The sequence below is a fragment of the Miscanthus floridulus genome, chromosome 10 (assembly GCF_019320115.1).
Source record: "Miscanthus floridulus cultivar M001 chromosome 10, ASM1932011v1, whole genome shotgun sequence".
Taxonomy (NCBI): Eukaryota; Viridiplantae; Streptophyta; class Magnoliopsida; order Poales; family Poaceae; genus Miscanthus; species Miscanthus floridulus.
In genome coordinates, this window is record NC_089589.1 from 131,807,809 (window position 1) to 131,831,471 (window position 23,663).

General features: G+C 45.4%; 1 protein-coding gene and 1 long non-coding RNA gene across 24 annotated transcripts; one reads left to right on the plus strand and one right to left on the minus strand.

Annotated features, from left to right (window-relative positions):
• Positions 1–1,371: 1,371 nt before the first annotated feature.
• On the plus strand, positions 1,372–15,565 carry LOC136487257 (uncharacterized). 23 transcript variants are annotated; one of them, XR_010767200.1, is made up of 10 exons: positions 1,372–1,780; positions 2,843–2,935; positions 3,551–3,594; positions 3,680–3,733; positions 4,046–4,342; positions 4,449–4,488; positions 4,587–4,683; positions 4,760–5,398; positions 5,479–7,191; positions 15,094–15,565. XR_010767200.1 is itself a non-coding variant. In XM_066484388.1 (10 exons), the coding sequence occupies exons 1-4, from the start codon at positions 1,494–1,496 to the stop codon at positions 4,092–4,094; spliced, it is 483 nt and encodes a 160-aa protein (XP_066340485.1). In that variant the 5' UTR covers positions 1,372–1,493; the 3' UTR covers positions 4,095–4,342; positions 4,449–4,488; positions 4,587–4,683; positions 4,760–5,398; positions 5,479–6,592; positions 6,897–7,191; positions 15,094–15,565. The 23 variants fall into 23 exon arrangements, 16 of the variants coding, with proteins under 16 accessions (XP_066340485.1, XP_066340487.1, XP_066340482.1 ...); XR_010767203.1 differs by having other exon boundaries at positions 4,054–4,342; XM_066484388.1 differs by lacking the exon at positions 3,551–3,594 and having other exon boundaries at positions 5,479–6,592; positions 6,897–7,191.
• Positions 9,051–16,227, minus strand: LOC136487258 (uncharacterized). The gene is made up of 4 exons (XR_010767205.1): positions 15,946–16,227; positions 10,030–10,172; positions 9,737–9,913; positions 9,051–9,625 (listed from the first exon to the last, which is right to left on the minus strand). It is a non-coding gene; the product is annotated as an uncharacterized lncRNA (long non-coding RNA).
• Positions 16,228–23,663: the final 7,436 nt, after the last annotated feature.

The window sequence follows — 23,663 nt, forward strand, 5'->3', positions numbered from 1 at the left end:
AGCCACAGTGCTTGTGTCGGGGTCATGCGATCCCGATAACTTTGTACGAATCAGTGGAACCCCGCGTATTCCGGCCAGCTACGACCCCATCAAATTGAGTTCATGAATCTGTGCGACCCCGGCAGCAGTTTAGTCTAGATTCGCCGCTGCAAGTCAGACTAAAAAAGGGCACCTGTCAGGTTGCACTAATCAAATTTTCCATGTTTTGCTTCTCTCCCCAGCTCCATACATGGACAGGTGAAGCAGAGTACTGGTACCCCAAACCTGAAAAGTGAGTGAACAAATAATGTCTGAGATGGAACACCGAGACAAATCAGTCATCCTACTATGAATACTAAGGCCTTGTTTAGTTCCACCCTAAATTTCCAAAAAGTGCTATGTCACATCGAATGTTTACGGCCCGTGCATGGAGCATTAAATGTAGACGAAAAAAAAACTAATTGCATAGTTTCGTGGGAAATTGCGAGACGAACGTTTTGAGTCTAATTAGTCCATGATTGAACATTAATTGCCAAATAAAAACGAAAGTGCTACGATAGCTCCAAATTCCAACTTCCTACAACTAAACAAGGCCTAAATTTATTCGAGGCTACTGTGGTGCTACGGAGGCTCGATATACTATAATCCAGTCAGACTCTGTAATCAACGTAGTATAGTAGAATGATAGATTAATATGGTATGTATGCATCTTTGCAGCAGTGACCCCTCCAAAGTTTATATATGATAGATAAGGAGGATCTTTTGCAAACGTACCAAGTCCATCCTTGTGCAGAAAGCATGACAACTGCAAGGTTCATATAATTTTTACAACTGTATATATGCTTCATACCATGCATCATGGAGCAGACGCCAGCCAACCAGTATAGTATTCTCAAATTGCAGAAACAACATATGACGTCTGAATCTGATGACCACTTACAGCTGTACCTGCTTGTGAATGAGAAAATGACGGAAATTATCAGGTATGAATTGCCCGGGAATCTCTCATTAATCAGTGCAGAAATGTTCACACCCCAAACGAAGACGCAGAGATGGAAATCTCTCATTAATCAGTGCAAATTGATGAATCCTTAATAATCACACCTAAACACATGCGAAAAGTAACTCACTATCAGTGTGATTAAGTTACATGATGATTAAGGATCGTTGCAACTCATGCCATATTTAGCATAAAATATTTCAGTTTAGAAGGAAGCTAAAATTACACTTATTTTGGGACAGAGGTAAAGGTCATAATACGATGTACAGTAGAAAGTTATTAAAAAAATTTGCTCATGGGTCGTCCGATCCCAAATCCAATCAGCCCACCTGATGGCTGATATTTATTTCTCTCCGTCCTTTTTCCCATTCCTTCCCATTCTCGGCCGATGCCCCGATTCGTGGGCTTGCGCCGGCCCTCCAGACCAGACGGCCCGACCGAAGCTCTCCTCTCTCTCGCACCGCCTGCAAGGCCATGGCCACCTACCAGATCCCGATTCGAGGGAGGGTGTGCGATGCAAGCCAGTTGCTGCCGGGTGCCGGCCTCGGACCCCATCTATGCGCCGCCGCCCTCGTCGACTTCACCGGAGTCGGCCTCACCTCCATCAATGTCGAGCGTCTACAAGCGGCGGAGAAGGGGAGACGGGACTAGCGGGAGGTGTCGTTGGGCTGCCGGGTTGGCCCGCGGGCCGTCCCACAGGCCACAGTCGGGCACTGCCCAACACAAAGGAGCGTCGGGTTTTGTCCGGCCCGGCCCGGCCCGACCTGACCCCGCTGATGATCCGTTCTTCTACATCGGATGGTATACACGATAACCGAGTCGGTCATTCATCAATTAGTCAATTTATATATTATATATTATATAATACTAGGATTTATGACTGTTCTACTGCTTGACTTTGGCGATGAGTCGGTATACACAACAACTGCTTGAGGCTTAAGCCAAACAACCAGAGTAGGAGTAGCTGGCAAGGCTCTGAATTAATCCAGGCATCGTTCCTTGACTTAATTTCCATCTGCACTTGAGCAGCAACCTCATTTTGTGAGTCATTAATCTTTCGCACTACAAATTTGGGTGTGTGTGTGCAGATGGGAGACCCTTCCCATCGGAGGATTTTCAGCGAACAGTACTGTTTGTTTACTCAACTAGGTCATTTCTTCTACATTAGCTTATCCTGCTATGCAACATACTTTGGGTTTTCTTACATAAATAAAATTGTCCCAGTTAGTTGCACTACCCTTTTACTTTTTCCACTGTCAGTGCAGAACATATAGCGCCAATCACTTCAGTCAAAACTTTCAGAAACCTGTGCACAGAAGCAGTACATTTCAGATATGTTCATAGGCCTGATCATTTATCTAAGCCCATGAATATGCGGTTCATGCTAAATATTTAGTACATCACCAATGTTTGCAGTCGTAGAAAAAAAAATCTGAGAAAGTTTATGCTAAGCGCGCGAATAACATTGCAGATTGATAAATATAGTGATTGTATCTATATAGAGTTACTTTACTTATTTATTGACACCTTTCCACCATGTGTAAACTCTGTGACGATTCTATCAGTGGCGGAGCCAGGATTTATACTCAGGGGGGCCGGCCGTCAGGAATTATACTTAGGGGGGCCGGCTCGGTCTTTTTCATTGCGATAATTTTATTATCTAGTTGTGTTTTGTATGATTATATTATCTAGAAGATATTAATAGGTATATATGACAAGAATTTTATATAATCTCCCTCTTAATATAAATAAAAAATATTAAGTCATACTACTAATTTTTTTTGTTGTGAAACATTGGGGGGGGCCATGGCCCCTGCCAGCCCCCCCTTGGCTCCGCCAGTGGATTCTATTTCAATGATACAGGAAAAAGAAAGCGATGATGAAACATACACAGACAACAGCATCGAACCAGCAAAACAAAAACGGCCATTCCACGTTAGAATCCCTGGCAAAGAGGTGATTTCCTGGAGCACTATAATACATAGCTACATATTATAGCACCCAGAACACAGCAGCAGAAAACTTTAATTTTTATATAAGAGCTCGAAGAGCAGAATACAAAGGATGAGAATTTTTTTGTTTTGGCTATCCAGCAATCCATTGGCATGCCAATAAGTCACTTTATATTAACCTAATGAGCATGACCTTATTCCACTAAATTCACTATTCTCTTCAGCCTGCGATTCATACGGAGATGATATCCCCATTACTGTAGTTTCTTCATGTTTTTTGGGTGGTCAAACGATTTTACCCTGTACCATGCCTTATTAGAAATTTATGCAACCTTATAAAATGGTCATTGAGATTTTAGAGCCACAAAGTAGTTATTCTGGAGTATAATTTGATCTAAGCTTATATAGTTTTTGTTGCTGCCATATGTTTTTTACAGTCCTGCAAAAGACAGCGATATATGCTCCTTTGAGTTCCTTCATGTCCAATGCTTGCCTAGATTTGTTTGCATGGTTTGTTCAACCAAAACTATGGATGGTGCTTTTCCTCCTGCTAAAGTTGAGAGGTAGCATGAGAAGACCTTTCTTCCGATAAATAACTGTAGATCTTTTGTTCCAGCAGGAAAAGTAGACGATTTTGCTTCGTGCTTTGTTGTCACCAGACAGGTGTCACTGGTTGTGCTGATAGATCTGTTTCTCAGTAAAACCTTGCTGTATGTACTGGCCTTAACTATGTGTAGTCCCCTTGCAGGTTTCGGTTCCCAGACTACTTGAAGAAAGGAGAAGAGTTCAGCCAATTCCTGAGGTACCATTTTGATTATCACTTTCTGTGACACTGTTTGCTTGTGCAATATTTGCACATTTTTTTGCTGTCACTAGAGTTGGCTTAATTTAGTTGAATCCCATGTGCGTATCTTTTTTCCTTAAGACATTGTTTGGATGTCGTCGGATTCACCTCAATCCACATGTGTTGAGATAGAATTTAGTTCAAGTTCCACTTCAATCCACCCCAACACACGTGGATCGATGCGAATCCGAGTACATCGAAACAAGGCCTAAGCGTCGTTTCACACCTGTGTATTACACAAAAGTTCCTCTGAGTTTGGAACTGTCACAGACTCACAGGCCGATATAGCCATGATGGGCTACGGAAGTATGGGGCCTAAGTCGAGCCAATAGGGCCTAGTGTGAACAGTAACCGCGAGTACTGTGGGCCGCGAGGGCAACAGGGCAAGGGCTACGTCGTCGTCAAGGCGGCCGTCGTGGATGGGGAGAGGGACCCAGCCGCTGGCTGCGGCGTTCGTCGGGATCTCGCCACCCCACCGAGGACACGGCGCCGGCCGGATCTGAGGACGCCCCCACACCGTCGGTGACAGTAGACGAGGCCGCGGCACCGGCCAAGGTGCCGGCCAAGGTGAGTTCTATCCCGCCTCCTGTGGCTGGCTGCCTTTGCCCGCCGCGTGAGCGTGCAGGTTGGGCGGTTGTGATCCGACACTGACCGTCGCTCAATGTGCGCGCAGAACGGTGGATCCGGCGGCGGCGTCCAGCGTGAACTGGGAGGTTTGTTCCCCTCCTCCTATCACCGCTCCTCGATCTTGTCTTGCTAGGCTTCTTTCCCTGTGAGCTGATGACTTCCCCGTCGTGTGCTTGGTTGCCAGAGCATGGCCGCCCATTCGCGATCAGGGTGTTCAATTTATTGCCTAGCAGGTTGTATTTAGGGTCCTGCAAGCCTGCAAGTTGCTTCGCACCACTCTGGTATGTATACTCTTTTCATTATCTTAATTGAATCCAGCCTAATGAATCATGTGGTGACAATGGCTTGTTTCAACAGGGCGTTCCACTCTGCTGTGATTTTTTTTTGTTTGAAAAGCCAAAAACAGATGGACGGAATATAGAATAACTGATCATTACTTATGCACGATGAGTACAGATCTTTCCTATCATTTGTAGGCTGTTAGAAATTTTCGCTCTGTACCTTCATTAAAGGCTGTGTTTCATTTTGTTTTTAGATAAATCAAGAAGGATTTTAAATGATTGTTGAATTTCGAGTTGATGTCCGTGTTAAGGCATCCTTTTCTCTCTTGTTGCAATACAGAATCTGTACATTATTTGTAGACTAAAAAGAATGGAAGATGTCAACCAGAGAAAAGAAATACATTGCAATGATAAAAAAAACTGACTAAAATTTTCTTGTGTAATATCTACTTCATGAATTCTTGCCAAATATAGTATAGTAACTGAATTTTTTGTTTAGCAGATCGATGCCAGGTAACTACCACTTGCGATTTGCGATAGGGAAACATTTTTTTTTTTTGGCAAGAGGAGCTGTGTGTCAGTCAGAAGCTCACAACAAGACTTTTGATAACATTCGTGTTACCGCGCTGGTGAAGCGACGATGGGTGGCATCGAAGCTGAATTGGCTGTGGTGTCATTGTCACCGTGGCATATCATATATCCATAGCAAGAGGAGGTGGGTAACCTTTTTTATACTGCAAAAATGTAGGTAGACATGCAAGAGAGTTTGCCCCTCATGCAATGGTTATATGACAGGAAAATGTACCTACAGATATTAATGAAGGCTGTGTCATCTGCAAGCTAATTAATTACAGTTCATGCTTGCTGCCATAGCGTTAGCACATGCAATATACTAGATTGTGGAAGGTACTTGATTGGCTCGCCTTCCTGTATCTTTAGAATTTGTTCTGTGGTCACAGCATGAGCATCAGAGGCTTTGGTATTTGGGAAGCTAGCCTCATTGAGGCAATGGTACTGCAATCTTCTGTGAAGCAAATAGTTTTCATTGTAGGATGGCCTTAATTTGTATGATTGTCCTCTAATCAGTCCATTTCTCTAGGAAATTTTAGTTTATCCTTTTGCTTTGGATGCTAATAGCCGGCTGAAGCTGTATTTTTTTCTTCAACCTTTGGTGAAGACTGATGAAGCATTCTGATTCTGTCAATAGTGGAAAGGTTGCAGCCAAAGGTTTTGGTTTTGCCTTTTCAGTCACTGACAGTGCATGTTATTGTTGTGCGCGTGCTACTGGGCTATCTGCCCAATGACCGCTCGCTGTGGGAGCAGGAGCTGGCAAAGAAGAGAGAATAGTACGCGGCTTTCAAAGATGAGTTCCTTAGAAACCCTGTAAGTCACTGCAGATTCTGGTCATACTTATGGTATCTTGATTGCTGTTTTCGTTGCACATATCATACCTGGTTTCTGCATCCACGAACACGAATTTTTAGAGCTATTCATATGGCAGTCGTCGTTGTTTTTATGATGTATTCTTATTAACATTTCCATGTATAACTTGATCATAGCAAGAATCAAGTGGAACTGGATAATGCAATTGGTTACTTCATTATTCCTGCTCCACAACATAGGTTCACTTTGGTTTGAGAAAAAGAAAATGATGTAAGAAACCTTTGAGCCAACTATTGCTCATATGCTGCTGGGTTTGTTGCATGTATGAGCAGCTTTTCCCTCCTTTATTGCTCTTTTATTGGTACCTGATGCTGTCTCGAATTTTTCTTTCATACAGGAATCTTTGAAAAATGTATTGTTAATCTTTGCCAAGCTGAATGCTGGAATAAGATATGTACAAGGGATGAATGAAATTTTGGCACCACTGTTCTTTGTATTTCGGAGTGATCTGGATGATAAAAATGATGTATGGAGTAAGAGATTGTTTTTACCAAATTCGTAGTGTCCTTACATTGTACTGCTGAAGCTTTAGTTTAGTCATTGCTCATTAGTATCTTCTGTATGGAAATAACTACAGAAGTAAGTCTTTACATGCTTCGTAGTGCCAAGCATATGTCATAAAAAAATAATTTTTATTAACTAGATAGTGGTGTTTATTTATCTTATGCTGCATTTGTACTCATGGGAATATACAATCTTTATTAACTATTAGGATTTAGTGTGAGCTGGGCATAGTTTTGTCATCTTCCTGAATTTTGAGCTACTTCCAGGTGTTGGGAAAAATGCACCAGTAGTGGTAAGCTTTCTATCAGCGAGTAGATTGGCTGCAGGTGCAAGAGTTGGTTGCCTGATTCAGCATTATTTCCTACTGGCCAGTTAAGCTGGCGCATCTTAATTGGTTCTGACCAAATGTTTAGTAGCAGCAACACTATCAAATTCTTCTTGCCATTCATAATATGATTTGTCTTGCATATATTTTCAAAAGACTACCGAGGATCTGAGGACAAGTGGAGAAGCACCAGCATTCATTGGATTTGAGGAACATGATAATGTCAAACAGTACAAGTAAGCAAGTAGCCCTGATAGAGGAACATTTTTAGCCAAATTATTTATTCGCAATTTGCAAATATTGTCCGTACATATTCTTCTCCATTTGGTTGTTTTCATGTGCATCTCCATTTGCTAGCTGACAATCTCTTTTGGCATCAGTCTTAATCTATCTTACCATTTACTTCATTTTTAATAAACATAGTCATTTTTATAATTGCTGTAGTGTTAGTATGGGCATTATACTAGTTTGGGTAGTGGGTGAGGCAAGAAGCAATAGTCGCAGTGATGCGGACACTGGTGCAGCCCCTCACCCACAGGCATCTGGCCCTCCTGAGAGGCCACGATTGGGGCAGTGGAGTCATTTTTAATGGGTATGGGTACAACAGCGTTGCAGCGGGAGCAGCCCAACACGCGACGGTTGGAGGCTAGGGGCACCGTGGTGTCCTAGTGAGGCGGCGCGAAGGCTCGACCGCTCGAGGCCAGGGGAAAGTGGGGTGGCCACCATTGAGTGGCAGCACGGCGGCTTAGTGATAATCATTGAAGTGTGAACTGCTCATGGTTACATCAGGGGCAATTTTGTCTCTTGATATGTCAGTTAACAGTGTTAGCTAGCAGAAGCAATAGGAGTGCCAGACGGGGCACAAAATTCGAAGGTAGTGTTAAAGAAGGAAGCCTAAACTTTTGATGGCTATCCAAGGAAAGTGAGTTTGCAAGTGTCATATAGGGAATTTTTCTCAAAAAAGTACATCCCTAAATGTAAGACCAAATATCAACCTCTTGTGTGAAGGCCAAATTTTCTAGTACAGTGTTGAGTTACTGGATTTGAGTGGAAGCCTCGTCGAAACATGGGGAGGTCTATTAAGAGATGGTAAACAGATTCAAAGGAGCAGACCTTTGCCACTGAAATGTGCTTTTTTTTTTTGCATAGGAATGCAATTCATGGTATAGCAGTCTAGGAACACCGATTCCCCAAAGATCTTCCCTAAGAAAGCAGCTCTTGCCATATGATATTAACATTGATGCCATACCCTTATACTTGCCAATGAGCTTTAGTATGTCCTGCCACAGGGAGCCCTTTTTTGTTTGGCTAGATATTAAATTATCATTGGAATAATGTTTGAGAGCCAAGGAATGTCCATTATATTGTAGAATATGTGGAAATTTTTGGGTTTTCAGGCCTAGGACTCCCAGGCCTCCTTCCTTTGGGGGTGGTTTACTAGCATTTGCTTAGCTCCTCTTTAGAGGCAATGTTTTTTTGAACGGTCACCGGGGGAGAGCATCCCACCTGAATAGTATTGATTATCATCAACAGCCTCGTTTTTAGGGAATGAGGCAAAACCCTGTCGTCCGGTTAATTTTGGAAAACCAAACTAAAACCAGTACAGTAGCCCCAACACAAGGGCTAGATTGTGGCATATCCACTAATAAGAAAACAACAACAAAATGCCCCAGCACAAGGGCGCACGGTGGCACAACCACAAATACACAAAAAAGAGAAGAAAAAACTACAACACCAAGGCATAGGAACTCTTCGACGATGCCTCCAGGGAGGTGAATGGCGCCACAATGTAATCATCATCTCACAAGTAGGAGCTTGGCAAGGCTTTCGTCCGAGCCCTGTGCCGAGAGGAAACCGCCTTGATCAGGTCGATCTAGGAGAAACAACAGCAAGAGTTTCTTTAGTGACACCTTCAAGGAGATCCTCGTCGCTGGCCCAGGCTGATCTGAGCTGAGCTTTCGCCTAGAACCTTTGCTAGTGCTCTCAAACTACAAAACGACACCCCCTTTTGCAACGCAAATATGCGTTGCTAAAAGTCTATATTTACGTTGGCAAGGTCTATACCAATGCATCTAATATGTGTTGCCTAAAGTGGCGTTGCAAGGATCTGTTGCAACACTTATATATGTGTTGGTAAACTATACTAATAACAATTGCAAAGTTGCAACACATAATGACAGGTTATGACAACGCTTATATGTGTTTGAAAAAACCATGGGTGAACGGCCTCTATGGTTTGTTGTAACATATAGATTTGGTCGATTGCAACACTTACATGTGTTGTAAGAAATGAATTATTCAGTCATTAATATCATATTATTATTTAATTTTTGAGACAATAATAGAGATAATTCATGTACAATTTAATGAAAAATGCAAGATTATCCAACACATAGAAAATAAGCACACTCAACCATATATATATATATATATATATATATATATATATATATATATATATATATATATAGTATAAAGAATTTGTTGCATTACAATGAGTACCATCCACATAATTCATGACGCAACTTTTGTTCGGAGTACAAGTTCCTATGTGAGCAAAATATAAAACATATAAAGGGATCCCTCTTAGTATGCCAGCAGCCATCCTTTCCCCTTCCTGCACTCTAGTCTAGCGTTCCACTGATGTGATCATACATTTATCTTCTTGATCTACATATGAAAGTTGGATTAATTTAATATAACACTTATGAGACCTAAAATTATATTGGGTTATAGAAAAGATGGTACAAAAGTTGATGGTCATGCAACAGTAACTCTTACGTCTCCAATAACCTTGTAGCCTTTGTATGGTCGTATCAATGGTTCATCATCTACCATTGCAAAACTAAGGAGAACCATCCAAAATTCTTTGCCGAGCTGAACACCATCAAGTTTCTGTGTTGGATCACAACTTACTATTGTACCCAATGCAACAGACTTATTTTGATTTTTCCAGCTCTGTAAGCATGCAAAAAATAAGTACATAATAGATCAGACTACTCGCAAGAAATCAAATAATCATACTATTTCTTTCTCTGTGGGAGAAGATACTTTGGTATGGCAGTTTAACTCACAGGGAGTTTATTCTTCTCAATCCATGTACAAAGTCTGTTAGACATAATCTGCTGCTCCCCATTTCTCCTTGGTGGGAGACTGGCCACTCCCTGCTCGGAGTTGAGGACTGCTCGGCTCTGCCGAGTAGTTCATGTAGCTGTAGCTGTAGTACATTAGTTGGTAGCTATTACATCAGCCATGATTTGGTAGTGGGTTGAGGTAAGCATTGTACTGCTATGAGTAGTTGGTGTACCCTGTACCTTAAGAGTAGGTAGTTGGTGTACCCTGTATCTTAGGAGTAGGTAGTTGGTGTACCATGTATCTTAGGAGTAGGTAGTTGGTGTACTCTTGTACTCAGGAGTAAGTAGTTGGCCAACAACTATGTACCTGGTAGAGGTACAGCTAGAGTTGTATATATTCCATCGAAAGGGCAATAGAATACTAAGTTCAGTTGCCACACTCAGACTACAGAGCTCTGGTTCAGAGCGGCTCTGGTTCAGAGATATAGCAGTGAGCTCCGGCCAGCGTTGGTGCTTGTGCAGCGTGTGTGTGCTCTGTCTTCATCCATCTTCTTCTACCTCTAGCCATAGTGTGTGGTCGGCAACGCCGGTGAATGCTCGGCTCACCCGTTTCAAAGATACAGAGGCCAACAAGTGGTATCAGAGCCATACAAGTGCCATCACCAGACTAACCGCTGGCGATGACGGAAGGTTCAGAGATGGGCGACAGCAATGGTGCTGTTGTGTCTGCCCAGCCACGACAGGAGGTCGTTGTGCGCACAGTGCAGGAGGTCAATGGCACCAGTTGGCCGATGCTGACTCGCACCAACTATGGCGAGTGGACGGTGACCATGAAGGTCAAGCTCAGAGCTCGACAGCTCTGGAATGCTGTTGATAAGGGCACCGACAACGAAGAAGACGGCATGTCAGCGTTAGAGGCTATCCTCACTGTTGTGCCACCGGAGTACAGGGAGCCGTTGGGGGCGAAGAGCTCTGCTAAGGAGGCGTGGGAGGCCATTGCGGCGATGCGCTTCGGTTCCGACCGCGCAAAGAAGACGACGGCCCAGCTGCTAAAGCATGAGTACGCCAACCTCAAGTTCAAGGATGGTGAATCGGTGGAGGACTTCTCCCTCTGCCTATAGACAATCATCAGCAAGCTGAGGAGCCACGGTGTCACCATCAATGAAGAAGAGGCGGTCTCCAAGTATCTCCACTCTGTGCCGGCGAAGTACATTCAGATCGCTCTCTCCATAGAGACAATGCTGGATTTGTCCACCGTCACCATTGAGGATGTGACTGGTCGGTTGCGGGCGGTGGACGATCGCCTGTAGCAGGTGACAGCAACGATAGACAGTGGCAAGCTGCTACTGATAGAGGAGGAGTGGGCTGCCCGGATGAAGGAGAGGAAGTCCGGGGAAGCCTCCTCCAGCCACGGTGGCGATGGCAAGCACCGCGGCAAAGCTTCTTCAGAAAAGAAGAAGGTCGACCCCAACGCCTGCCGGCGCTGCGGGAAGACAGGCCATTGGGCGAAGGAATGCCCAAATCGCAAGTAGGAGAAGAAGGCAGAGGCTCATCTGGCACAGGCTGATGAGGATGACGATGCCACTCTCCTGATGGCGATGTTCTGTGCATTGCACGACGTTGAGGCAGAGGAGAAGGGAGAGATGATGACGGTGGAAGGGCCTGGGAAGGCTGTCAACCTCGACGAACCGCGCGCCCAAGTCCACCTCGAACGTGTGGCGGTGAGCAGGAGCAGCGGTGGTACCTGGACTCCGGCGCCAACAACCACATGACGGGCTCCAAGGAAGCCTTCTTCGAGCTCGACGACAACGTGACCGGCATGGTGAAGTTCGGTGATGGCTCAAGGGTGGCAATCTGAGGGCGCGGCACCATCATCTTCCGGTGCCCGAACGGCGAGCACCGCGCACTAACGGATGTATATTACATCCCGCAGCTGGGTTCAAGCATCATCAGCATTGGCCAGCTGGATGAGCGTGGCAGCGAGGTACTGATCAAGGACATCGTCCTCAGGATCAGGGACCGGGAGCAGCGGCTTCTTGCCAAGGTGAAGAGGTCTTGGAACCGGCTGTACCTGCTCGACCTCAAGGTGGAGCAGCCCATCTGCTTGGCTGCACGATGCATAGAGGAGCCGTGGCTATGGCATGCCCGGTATGGACATCTCAGCTTCGACACTTTTGGTCGGCTGGAGAAGATGGTGACTGGGTTGCCTCACATTAAGCACTCCTAGGGCAGTGCTGAGCACTCCAGTAGGGGTGCCGAGCACTGCATAGGGGATGCTGAGCACTTCAGCAGCAGTACCGAGCACTCCGAGAGGGGTGCCAATCACTGCAGAGGGGGCGCCAAGCACTTCAGCAGCAGTGCTGAGGGGACCACCGATCGAGTTCACCTCCCCTCTGAGAGACATTAGCGAGTTCGTGGAAGCTTTCCACGATGGCGAGGAGGTCTGGTTCCGCAGGCTGGACAACATCGTCGGCAATGCAAGGGCCACAGGACTAGCGAGCTGGCTGCTCGACGATCTAGAGCTGCTCCTTGTTAGTGCCGAGGAGCCACCGACGTTCGTAGTAGCTGAACACGACACCAATTGGCGACGGGCGATGTTGGAGGAGATGAAGGCTATCGAGGACAATGGCACGTGGGAGTTGGTAGATCCACCGATGGACTGCAGGCCGATCGGCTTGAAGTGGGTCTACAAGGTGAAGCGGGACGAGCGTGGCACCATTGTCAAGTACAAGGTTTGGCTCATCGCCCGTGGCTTCGTGCAGCATGAGGGCATCGACTTCGAGGAAGTCTTTGCTCTGGTGGCTCGTATGGAGTCTGTTCGCTTGTTGTTGGCCATGGCAGCAGTGAAGGATTGGCGCGTCCACCACCTCGATGTCAAGTCTGTATTCCACAATGGCGAGCTCGCGGAGATGGTCTTCGTCAAGCAAGCTCTGGGCTTCGCCATCAAGGGCGCTAAGCACAAGGTGCTCAAGCTGCGCAAGGTGCTCTACATGCTGCGGCAGGCCCCTCGGGCGTGGAACGCCAAGCTCGATGCCACCTTGGGCGAGCTTGGGTTCGCACGGTGCGCAACCAAGCACGTGCTCTACACGCGGCAATGGGGGAAGGAGGAGCTCATCGTTGGCATATATGTGGATGACTTGATAGTCACCGTCGCGCATACGGAGGACATCAATAGCTTCAAGCGTGAGATGACTGCTCGTTCCAAAATGAGCGATCTCGGCACGCTCTCCTACTACCTCAACATTGAGATGAGGCATGGGAAGGAGCACATCTCCCTAGGCCAGCGCACCTATGTGGAGAAGCTGCTGGAGCGGAGCAGCATAGCAGAGTGCAAGCCGTGCGCAACTCCGATGGAAGAGCAGCTGAAGTTGTCCAAGCACAGCACGGCGGCGAAGGTGGACACGACGCGCTACCAGAGCATCGTTGGCGGGCTACGCTACCTCATGCATACTCGGCCGGACATCACGTTCGCGGTCGGGTACGTCAGCCGGTTCATGGAGAACCCGTGTGAGGATCACTGGTCGGCGGTCAAAAGACTACTGCGCTATGTCAAGGGGACGCTCAATCAAGCGATCATCTTCCCCAAGAGTGGCGGCAAGGGTGGGTTGCGGCTCACGGTGTTCAGTGAGGCACCCCCAAGGCAAAGGAAGGTGAGCCAGAGCTCACTGTTTTCAGCGAAACGGACATGGCGGGCGACATTGATGGGCGACGGAGCACCTCCGGCGTGCTCGTCTTCTTTGGAGTGGCCCCCATTGCTTGGCAGTCGTTGAAGCAAAAGATCATGGCGCTGTCGACGTGTGAGGCGGAATACGTCGCAGCGGCCACGGCAGCGTGCCAGGCTGTCTGGCTGCGCCGGTTGCTGGGTGGGCTAACCGGCGAGGAAGCTCACCCGCCAACTCTGATGGTGGACAACTAGCCCGCCCTCGCCCTCGCCAAGAACCCTGTCCTCCACGACCGAAGCAAGCACATCGATATCAAGTTCCACTTCCTCCGGGACTGCATCGATGGAGGGCATATCATCATCGAGTTTGTTGAGACCGGCAAACAGCTCGCTGACATCCTCACCAAGTCACTCGGACGTCTGCGGTTCATGGAGCTGAGGAAGATGATTAGCATGGATTAGGTCAAGGCATCGAGCTAGCAGCAGGATTAGAGAAAGAATTGTTAGACATAATCTGCTGCTCCTCATTTCTCCTTGGTGGGAGACTGGTCGGCTCGGCCGACCACTCCCTGCTCGGAGTTGAGGATTGCTCGGCTCTGCTGAACAGTTCATGTAGCTGTAGCTGTAGTATATTAGTTGGTAGCTATTACATCAGCCATGATTTGGTAGTGGGCTGAGGTAAGCATTGTACTGCTATGAGTAGTTGGTGTACCCTGTACCTTAGGAGTAGGTAGTTGGTGTACCATGTACCTTAGGAGTAGGTAGTTGGTGTACTCTTGTACCCAGGAGTTGGTAGTTGGCCAACAACTATGTACCTGGTAGAGGTACAGCTAGAGTTGTATATATTCCATCGAAAGAGCAATGGAATACTAAGTTTAGTTGCCACACTCAGACTACAGAGCTCTGGTTCAGAGCGGCTCTGGTTCAAAGATATAGCGGTGAGCTCCGGCTAACGCTGGTGCTTGTGTAGTGTGTGTGCTCTGTCTTCATCCATCTTCTTCTACCTCTAGCCATAGTGTGTGGTCAGCAACGCCAGTAAGTGCTCGGCTCATCCGTTCCGAAGATTAAGGGGCCAACAAAGTCATCAACTTTAGAGGTGTGACTCCTGTTTTTGTGCCGGCTGTTTCTCACTAGGGATAATTTAACTATTAGAAGAAAAGTGGATGATCCCTCATGTTTGTTCTGTGCAGAAGCTGAATCTATTCAGCTCTTAATTCTTTGACTGTGCAGTTGCTAGACAGCTTTGGTCTTCTATTTCTGAGGTTTTAGATAGATCTGTTGGTTCTGATTTCTTGTCTTTAGGTACTATGTGGTTAAGTAACAAAAAGTTCTTAGTTGCCAATAGTTTTTGTGCTGCTGCCCTGTGGGGGCTTTGGAAATTAAGGAATAGCTGGTGTTTTCAGGGGCTTTTGTGGAAGGATGGGCGTGTGCTGCTACTGAAGGTAGCTAGCATGCTGCAGAACTGGAGTGCTTTGTGCCCAAAGGAGCATGTCCCAGACTTCTTACGGTGCCTGGACAAGTTGAAGTTCCTGGCAACAAGGCCTCACAGGATGCCTGGCTTAATCAGATAAGCAACAAATGGGAGCGTCTTCTGTATCAAACCGGTGGTGACTGGAAGTCGCTGCCGCTGTCTGAAGAAGCAAGTGCTATGGTGGTGGATGATCTGGAGAAGGCAAAACTGGAGAAAAAATGGATCAGTTTTGCTGGCATGCGCGAAGCTTGGAACATGTAGTTTGTGTCGCCTGTTTACCTTTTCTGGATGTTCAATATCTGGGGTTCAGTGTGGTGTTGGGTGCTTTACACTGTGACGCATGATGTATGAATGCTTAACTGTTGGTCTTTGCATTATAAAGGCCGGGGTGCCGCCCTTGAACTCTAAAAAAATTTAAATGTGCCTCAATGTGAGTAATTAGTTTAAGGAAATGTTAGATATTATTGTACGAACTGCTATTATACTTTTGAGCTTGATTTCAGACAAGCATGCGCCAAACAAGACATCATCAACTCATTTCAAACATGAAAAGATCCATTGGTCAGTTTGGCTCAAAGGCTGGGCGACTCATCTCACATCACGGGCTGATCAGACACAGGGAGACGCGCAGCAACACCGCGCTTGGTTTCTAGTAGAATTCTAAAAATTCAGGAATCGTCGAGCCACGCACGGAATGGACCAGCCGCGCACACTGCGGCGGCGCGAACTCGTCGCGAGCGGTGAAGAAGCGGAAGTAGGCAGAAGGCGGGAGAGTGATACGAACCTGCGGACAAGAAGTGAGCTCAGATCATCGCCGTGCTGCACGGAAGAAGGGATCGATCCAACGCCGTTCTCTTGAGGTGGCAACAGGGACCAGCGACGGTGACCTCTGGAGGCGGCGACAGGGACCGGCGAGGGTGCGGGGGCACATGGGCGTTGTCCTGCGGCGGCGCGGTGCAGCCACTGGCGCTGGTGCGGGGACGCAGCGCCGCTACTGCACCGGTGGTGGCGTAGTGGTTTGCAGCAAGGAGATAGAGGTATGGAGTCGTGCTTGTGCGATGGAAAAGAATAATAGAAAAGGAACCACGATTCAGCTGGGATAACTGATGAGATCCACAATTAATTAGGGGTGGTTCCCATACTGTTTTCACGCAGTCCTCTCTAGCTAGTCTCTATGAAGGGTGGGCCCACTATTAGGCTTCTCAACAATTAGCGTGAGTAACAAAAAAGTAGATTAGCTGTGTGGGAGAAAAAAAAAAGGTACGAAATAAAAAAAAAATGGATGGAAAGAATGGTGGGAGCGAAATACGACAAAAAAAAGTAATTATGAGGGAAAGAATGGCGGGAGCCATAAAAGGCAAAACAAAAATTTGTGATTACGCTGAATTTATATTATTAGTGTAGTGTTATCATTTAAATCCGATAGCTAATAAAGTAAGACATCTAAAAATTACCCAGGCATTTAATCGGGCCTAACAAATTAAATTACATTAAATTGATACTTTCTATCAAGCAAATCGAATCTAAATTAAAATATGGTTTTTCTTTGCGCAAGAAAAAAATAACATATGGTTAATAGTGCTATATCCAAATTAAATGAGTATTTGGGACTATAAACGAATTCAAATGAAAAAATTTATCAACTACAAAGTTTTATAACTTTTCGAGATTTACAACTTTGGTTTTGGTCAATTCTCTATAAGAGGTCGTATGAAAATTTTGAATTTCAAATGTGAGGAAATTCAGCCATAAATTCGTTGGATAAATGATTTTAAATGAAAAAGTCGTCAACTACATAGTTGCATAACTTTTCGAGACTACAACTTTTGCTTTGGTCGTTTCTCCATCCGAGGTTGTTTAAACAAATTCAAATTTGAAACGTTAGAATTTAAATGTAATCTTCGTTGGATAGACGATTTCAAACCAAAAAGCTGTCAACTACAATATTTCATAACTTTTCAAAATCTATAACTTTTGTTTTGGTCGCTTCTTCATCCGACATACTTAACTACAACCACACACTCACTTATGACTATAGAGCATATGTATTCCTTTGGTATTGACTTCTATTAAATCTGGTGAAACAAATAACTCAGTATCAAAATAACTTTACATATAAAAGTTGTCAATTATAAAGTTTTGTAATTTTTCAAGATCTACAACTTTTATTTTGGTTGTTTCTCCATCCGAGATCCTTTTCTACCACTACACACTCACTTGTGACTTTAAAGCATATCGACAACTCTGGTATTAACTCTATAAAATCTTATGATACATATTTGGATATCCAAACGACCTCAAATAAAAAAAAATTGAACTACAAAGTTGTAAATCTCAAAAGGTACTATAACTTTGGTACAAAGTTCGTCTTCATTGGACGTCATATAAGAAAGTTACAAAGTCTTTCGTGCAGCCTATCACAAGGTTACAAAATGTGATAAAAAAAATCAAAGTCAAAAGCATGTGGAGCCTAATGATAAAGAGTTGTTTAGTTTGTTAGGGGCCATGGGTTCAAATCCATATGAAAGCTGTTTTTTTTGGAGGGGGGATTTTGATTTTTAGAAATCAAATGTTGAAAGGCGTTTTTTTTTGTTTTTTAGAAATCGCACCTAAACTGTGGCGCACCTGTAGCCATTTGATTTCAGTCTTTTACTTTTTTGTTTATTAGAAATCAAATATTGTAAGGTGTTTTTTTTTTTAGAAATCGCACCTAAGCGGTGGCGCATCTATAGCCATTTAATTTCAGTCTTATACCTTCACAGTGCTACTACTTTTATTGTTTTTCCAATATATTTCCTGTCGACTGAGATGATGGGCCTGGTGCAACTGGATTTATGAAGGACATATAAACAATTATATTCTGAAATCTCAAATTTGAAATGTGATCTCTATTTTGCTAACACCATACAACTTGTGAACCCATGGAATTATATTCGGAATTTTTAAATCTAAAATTGTCAAAAACTGAACAGAGCGGCGGCGGACGTGGTACCACCACGCATAGAGGCGGCGGCCGTGATTAGGGTGCGTACAGGATAATAGGAGCGATGGGTTATAAGCTCTGCACCTGGCCTTGTTCTTATTATATAAGTAAAATTTAGTGAGGAAATAATACGCAACAGGGTAATGGCTTGACTGGTTCGAAGAGGTCGCAGGTTCAAAACCTGTGTTTGACTGTTTTTGCCGCTTATTAATTAATTATTATTAAAGAGCAGCAACCTGATTTTATTAATCAGCAACCTGCGCATCAAAGAGCACAAGTCCCGCATTAGCTCACAAGAGCACGGATACGCTTCCAACGGTTTAATAAACGTTGCAATCTTATTCCTTGCAACTAACAAATTAAGCGTTGCCACCTATCCATTGCAAAAGAGGGGGTTTCTCTTGTAGTACCCACCCACGACGGAGGGAGGCGCGCACCGACAAGCGTCCGGCGCTTGGACGGAGGTGGGGATGCCGGGTGCCGCCGCACCACGCGGAGCCGTTCCCGGACTCACCCGCAACGGTGGGAGCTGCGCATCGGCAAGCTTTCACGCCTGGATGGAGGGGGGTGCCGGCGGCCGCCACACCACGCGGAACCGTTCTCGGACTCACCAGCGGCGGTGGGAGGTGCGCACCAACAAGCGTCCGCGTATGGACGGAGGGTGCCACCGTTCCTGGACTCACCCCGCGATGGTGGGAGGCGTGCACCGGCAAGCTTTCACACCTAGACAGAGGGGGGTGCCGGCCACCACCAGACCACGCGGAGCCGTTCCCGGACTCGCCCACGATTGTGGGAGGCACGCACCGGCAAGCTTTCACGCCGCTGGCCGCCACCACACCACGCGGAGCCGTTCCCGTACTCACCCGCAATAGTGGGAGGCGTGCACCGGCAAGCGTTTGCACTTGGACAGGGGGTGCCGGTCACCGCCACACCACGCAGAGCCGTTCCTGGACTCGGCCGCAACGGTGGGACTCGGCCGCAACGGTGGGAGGCGTGCACCGGCAAGCATCCACGCTAGATGGAAGGGGCCCCGTGACACGACCGTGGCGGGTTGCAGTGCACCACGCTGGGGGTAGTGGTGCCTGCTGCCGCCACACGGGGATGGTGGACCATGGCCGAGGTAGAAGCGCAGGGGGTGGGGGTCGGCCGCCGCCACACGGGGGCAGCGGATCCAGGCTTGAGGAGTCCACGACGACGCCACGCGCTGCTGACCTGGGGAACATGTCACAATAGCGATGAGGAGGGGGCCGGCAGCACCACGGGCTGGCTGGGTCACGGCAGTGGCCACCAGCCCCTGTAGTCGCAGGTTTCATCGTCCCTGCCCGGCCAGATCCGCCGGCAGCCCTAGCCGCCCAATCCAGCATGTGTGTTGTGGGGGTGGGGGAGGGGCAACCGCGTCCACCAGCCCAAGCGACACTGGATCCGAGGCGGATGACGCCGAATCCAGGGCGGAGGACACCGGATCTGCGTCAAGCTCGCCGCCGGCCGGCTGGCCATGTCACCGGGGAACAGAGACTCGACAACGGAAAAGGAAGGGGGAGTGGAGGGAGGAGAGGGAAGCTGCTACTGTGGTGTAGCCTTGTTGGGCGCCACAGCCGCCGCCGCCACCACTAGCCAAAGAGCGGCGGCGGTGGCCGAGGTGGTAGGCGCTGCAGGTGTTTCGGCGGCGGGGCTGTGTCGCCCCCTGAGTCACCATATGGACGACCTAGAGGCAATGTTTTCATTCTGTGCTTGTCAGTTTAATATGGTAGTGTCATGTAGAGATAGAATTCTCATGTAGAAGGTAGGAAAGGAAGAGAAGACATAATTTGTGAGCTCTAGACCTCTAGTCTTTCAGCATGGAAAAGGAAGGAAGAAGTACTAGCCAATCTTCTTTTACATTTCTTTCACATTTCACATCTGCTGATCAACTTTGGGTTTGGTTAGGCCAAGAGGTAAACCCATTTATGTGATGGGTAATGACCCCTTTGAGCAAAGAAAGGTTTGTGTAATGAGATTCAACCACTCTTCAAATGCATTTATGGTTACCATCATTAACTTTTGGTAATTGGCAACTTGGCCGGTAGCATCTACAAAGGTATTTATGCGTTCAATGAATCCATTTTGCTGATGCATATGTGGACAAGAAACATGATGAGAAATACCAATTTTATCAAAGAAGGTGTGCAGTTTGCGAGGTTGAAACACTACTGCCAAACCCTTTTTCAAAGACGGGCAGAACACGTTTTCGGAGGCGGGCAGCATCTCCGCCTCTGAGACAAAGTCACTGTTAATCATAGATTTTCGGATTGGGCAACAAATGCCCGTCTTTGAAAATAAATTACAAAAAAACAAAAAACCCACTAGCGAGTCTGTCGAGCAGCCGCCGCCGCAGTTCCATGCCGCGCCAAGTTTGAATTTGTATTCTTACACATTTTGTAATAGGTTTTGATCTCCCATGGCATAAGACCACCACTCCCTATATATAAAGGGTCATGGCCTATTGAGTTGAATACAATCACATCTTGCCCTAATCTCTTCCAACCTCCATATTGCTGCCCATCTTTTGATTCGAATACTAAAGATGGCAAACTAGGCTTGTTGCTTGTCCTAGGACAGCCCTTAGACATCCTCGTCGTGACAGGGTCCCCTAGGCGAGAGCTTTGATCGTCTCTTTACTAGTTTGCTAAAAAATTAGCCATTCTTCACCATGTAAATGCAAGAGCTATCATTCGCGGGTTTGCATGTAAATCTAGCCGTTCTTCACCACATAAGTATGATAGTTTTCTTTCACGGACGAAATATGGCAAACCCGGCTAGGCTAGGTTGCAAAGTATAGGCAAGGACTAGGTTCAGGTCGGCTAGGCTAGGTTCCACACCCGGCTAAATATGGTAGGTTTTGCATGCATCGCCAACGAAGTGTTGTTTCACAATCCAAGCGTTCTAACTCTTTGAGGTGTGGTGTGGGGCCAATCTTTACATCAACTCTGTCTTTTGCTACTTATTTTTACTACTGTACTATATAAAGAAACTTAGGGGGTGTTCAGTTCCAGGGGCTAAAGTTTAGCGGTGTCACATCGAGTGTCACAGGGGGTATTGCATGGGGTGTTCGGATACTAATAAAAAAATAAATTACATGATCCATCAGTAACCCGCGAGACGAATTTAATAAGCCTAATTAATCCGTTATTAGCATATGTTACTGTAGCACCACATTGTCAAATCATGGACTAATTAGGCTTAAAATTTTCGTTTCCCAAATTAGTCTCAATCTATGTATTTAGTTATTTTTTTAGTCTATATTTAATGTTCCATACATATGTCCAAACATTTTATGTGATATAGACTAAAGTTTAGGAGCGAGAACCAACAGGGCCTTAGTCTCTTCTTTCATTGACGCTTTCCTTCTGAACCACACATTAAGTCCAATGCTGTTGCCTGTCTCTAATGAGAGGTGTCCCAATCACGAATAAAGCTGCCCCGTTCAGTGGGTTAGGCCCGGTTTGGTTCCTAAAATTCCTGTCACGTCAAATGTTTGGACACATACATAGAATATTAAATATAGACTAATTATGAAATTAATTGCATAATTTGTGACTAATTTGCGAGATGAATCTTTTAAGCCTAATTAGTCCATGATTTGACAACGCGGTGCTACAGTAAACATATGCTAATGACAGATTAATTAAGCTTAAAAATCATCTCGCAAATTAGCCTCCATCTATATAATTGGTTTTATAATTAATCTATATTTAATGCTCCTTATTAGTATCTAAACATTCGATGTAACATGAATTTTATGAGCGACTAAAGAACCAAACACCCCCTTAGAATAATTCTGGGCTTGTTTTTATTCGAGGAACCATTTTATTCTAGATGAAATGAGAAGAGCTCATCCGATGATTTTAGAGAAATGACTCAAGTCTTCATACTTGTATTAATTATTATTAGCTTTGGGAAATGACGATGGATCAACCAGTTTTGTACTTTCCACTACCAAAAAAAAGAGAAGCGGAAAGGTAATGGAGCTAAACAAACATCTCCGTCAACCATTAGTCACGTTAATATTGACTTGGGTAGGTCCAAAACGAGAAATACGCGCATCATGCTTTCATAGGTGCTTCCAGCTGGTCATCTCCGTCAACAACTCACATTCATTGGTCATTGCCCTGTGATAAACATGTCTTTGACGCCAAGAGTTGTCTGGTCGTTGATTATGGTGTGCTATCGTCCACATCTACAGGCCGGACATTTTACTTTTAGTTCGTGTGTACTCCACATATTTTTTACTCGCAAAATTTCAATTTCTACTTATGCATTGGATTAGTTTTGTCTGTTTAACACATCCCCAGGCCTCAGCAGGCGGAACCATCATTTTGTGAGTTTGGGAGGGCTTTTTTGAGGAGGCGGAGCTATTTTAGAGAAGCTACGACGACTGCGGCTCCTCTTTTAAATAACTCCTCCTACTAAATCATTTGGTTGAGCTCTTCTGGAGGAGCAGGAGCCAAAGAGAAGCCTTACTAAACATGACCTTAAAAGTCATGAGATGAAACTGATCCTAAAAGAAAAAAATGAAGAACTAAAAATGACTATTTTAAAATATCAGAATGAAACAAAGTCTTAGATAATATAGTTGAGAGATCAAAGTAACTATTTCGGCTCTCAGCTACTGGCTTAGATTGTGGAATTGACCGAGGGATCGCGTTTGGATCACGCGTGGAAGAATATAGACAGAGGAGACAGGACACAGGAGTTGACGGCGCGTGGTCCCAACTACTGAGAGGTCACGGCGGGGCCCAGGAAGAAGGGGTGTTTGACTATCGCTGCCGCACGATGTGAAATATATTTGGACCGAACGTGAAAATATCTGTCCATCCAGGAAAGAATGTATATACCCAGAGAGTCTGTAGCCCAGTGGTTATAAGAGATTTAGTAGCATCTTAGGTCTGTGTGTTCGACTCCCTGTGAATACTTTAGGATTTAACGACGTTATGTTTTCAGTGGTAGGCAATGTTTCCGTCGACAGCGAAGTGGCTAGGGTGACTTCGTCAATCTCGAAGATTCGTCGGCTCAGTCTTCGAAGATGCTCATAGTGGTATGGTTTGTGTGTGTTCATAGTGGACGAGTGTACGAGCACCGTGAACGTCTACGTTGTACTGTGTAATTTTTTTTTTAAAAGAAAGAATGTATATATCTTTTTAAATTTTCTTTAAATTCAACTTGATTTATAGAATATAGTATCAACATTTATATTTCAAATATATTTACTACAAAAATATATTTCACTATTAATTCAATTATACTTATTACACATCGTAAATATTAATACTTTTATATATTTAATTAAATTTAACAAGTTAATCTTTTTTTTACAGCGATATACTGTGTGTTGGGATGGAGGGATATTTCTCTCCCTTACTTTTTCGTCCATCAAGCTATCCCACGGCATCTCACTATCTCCTATCTACATCTTGCCGTCTACAGGTTTTCAATCCAAATCCGACGTGAACTAGAAGCCTGTTCGCTTGCTCGTAAACGAT

Bases quoted from the DNA above. Each gene is read 5' to 3' on its own strand.
- LOC136487257 (XM_066484384.1), top strand. From the start codon at position 1,494: ATGCAAGCCAGTTGCTGCCGGGTGCCGGCCTCGGACCCCATCTATGCG. The intron at 1,781-2,842 runs GTATACACGATA...TCAATGATACAG, and splicing joins CCGTTCTTCTACATCGGATG to GAAAAAGAAAGCGATGATGA. The intron at 2,936-3,679 runs GTGATTTCCTGG...GTCCCCTTGCAG, and splicing joins TTAGAATCCCTGGCAAAGAG to GTTTCGGTTCCCAGACTACT.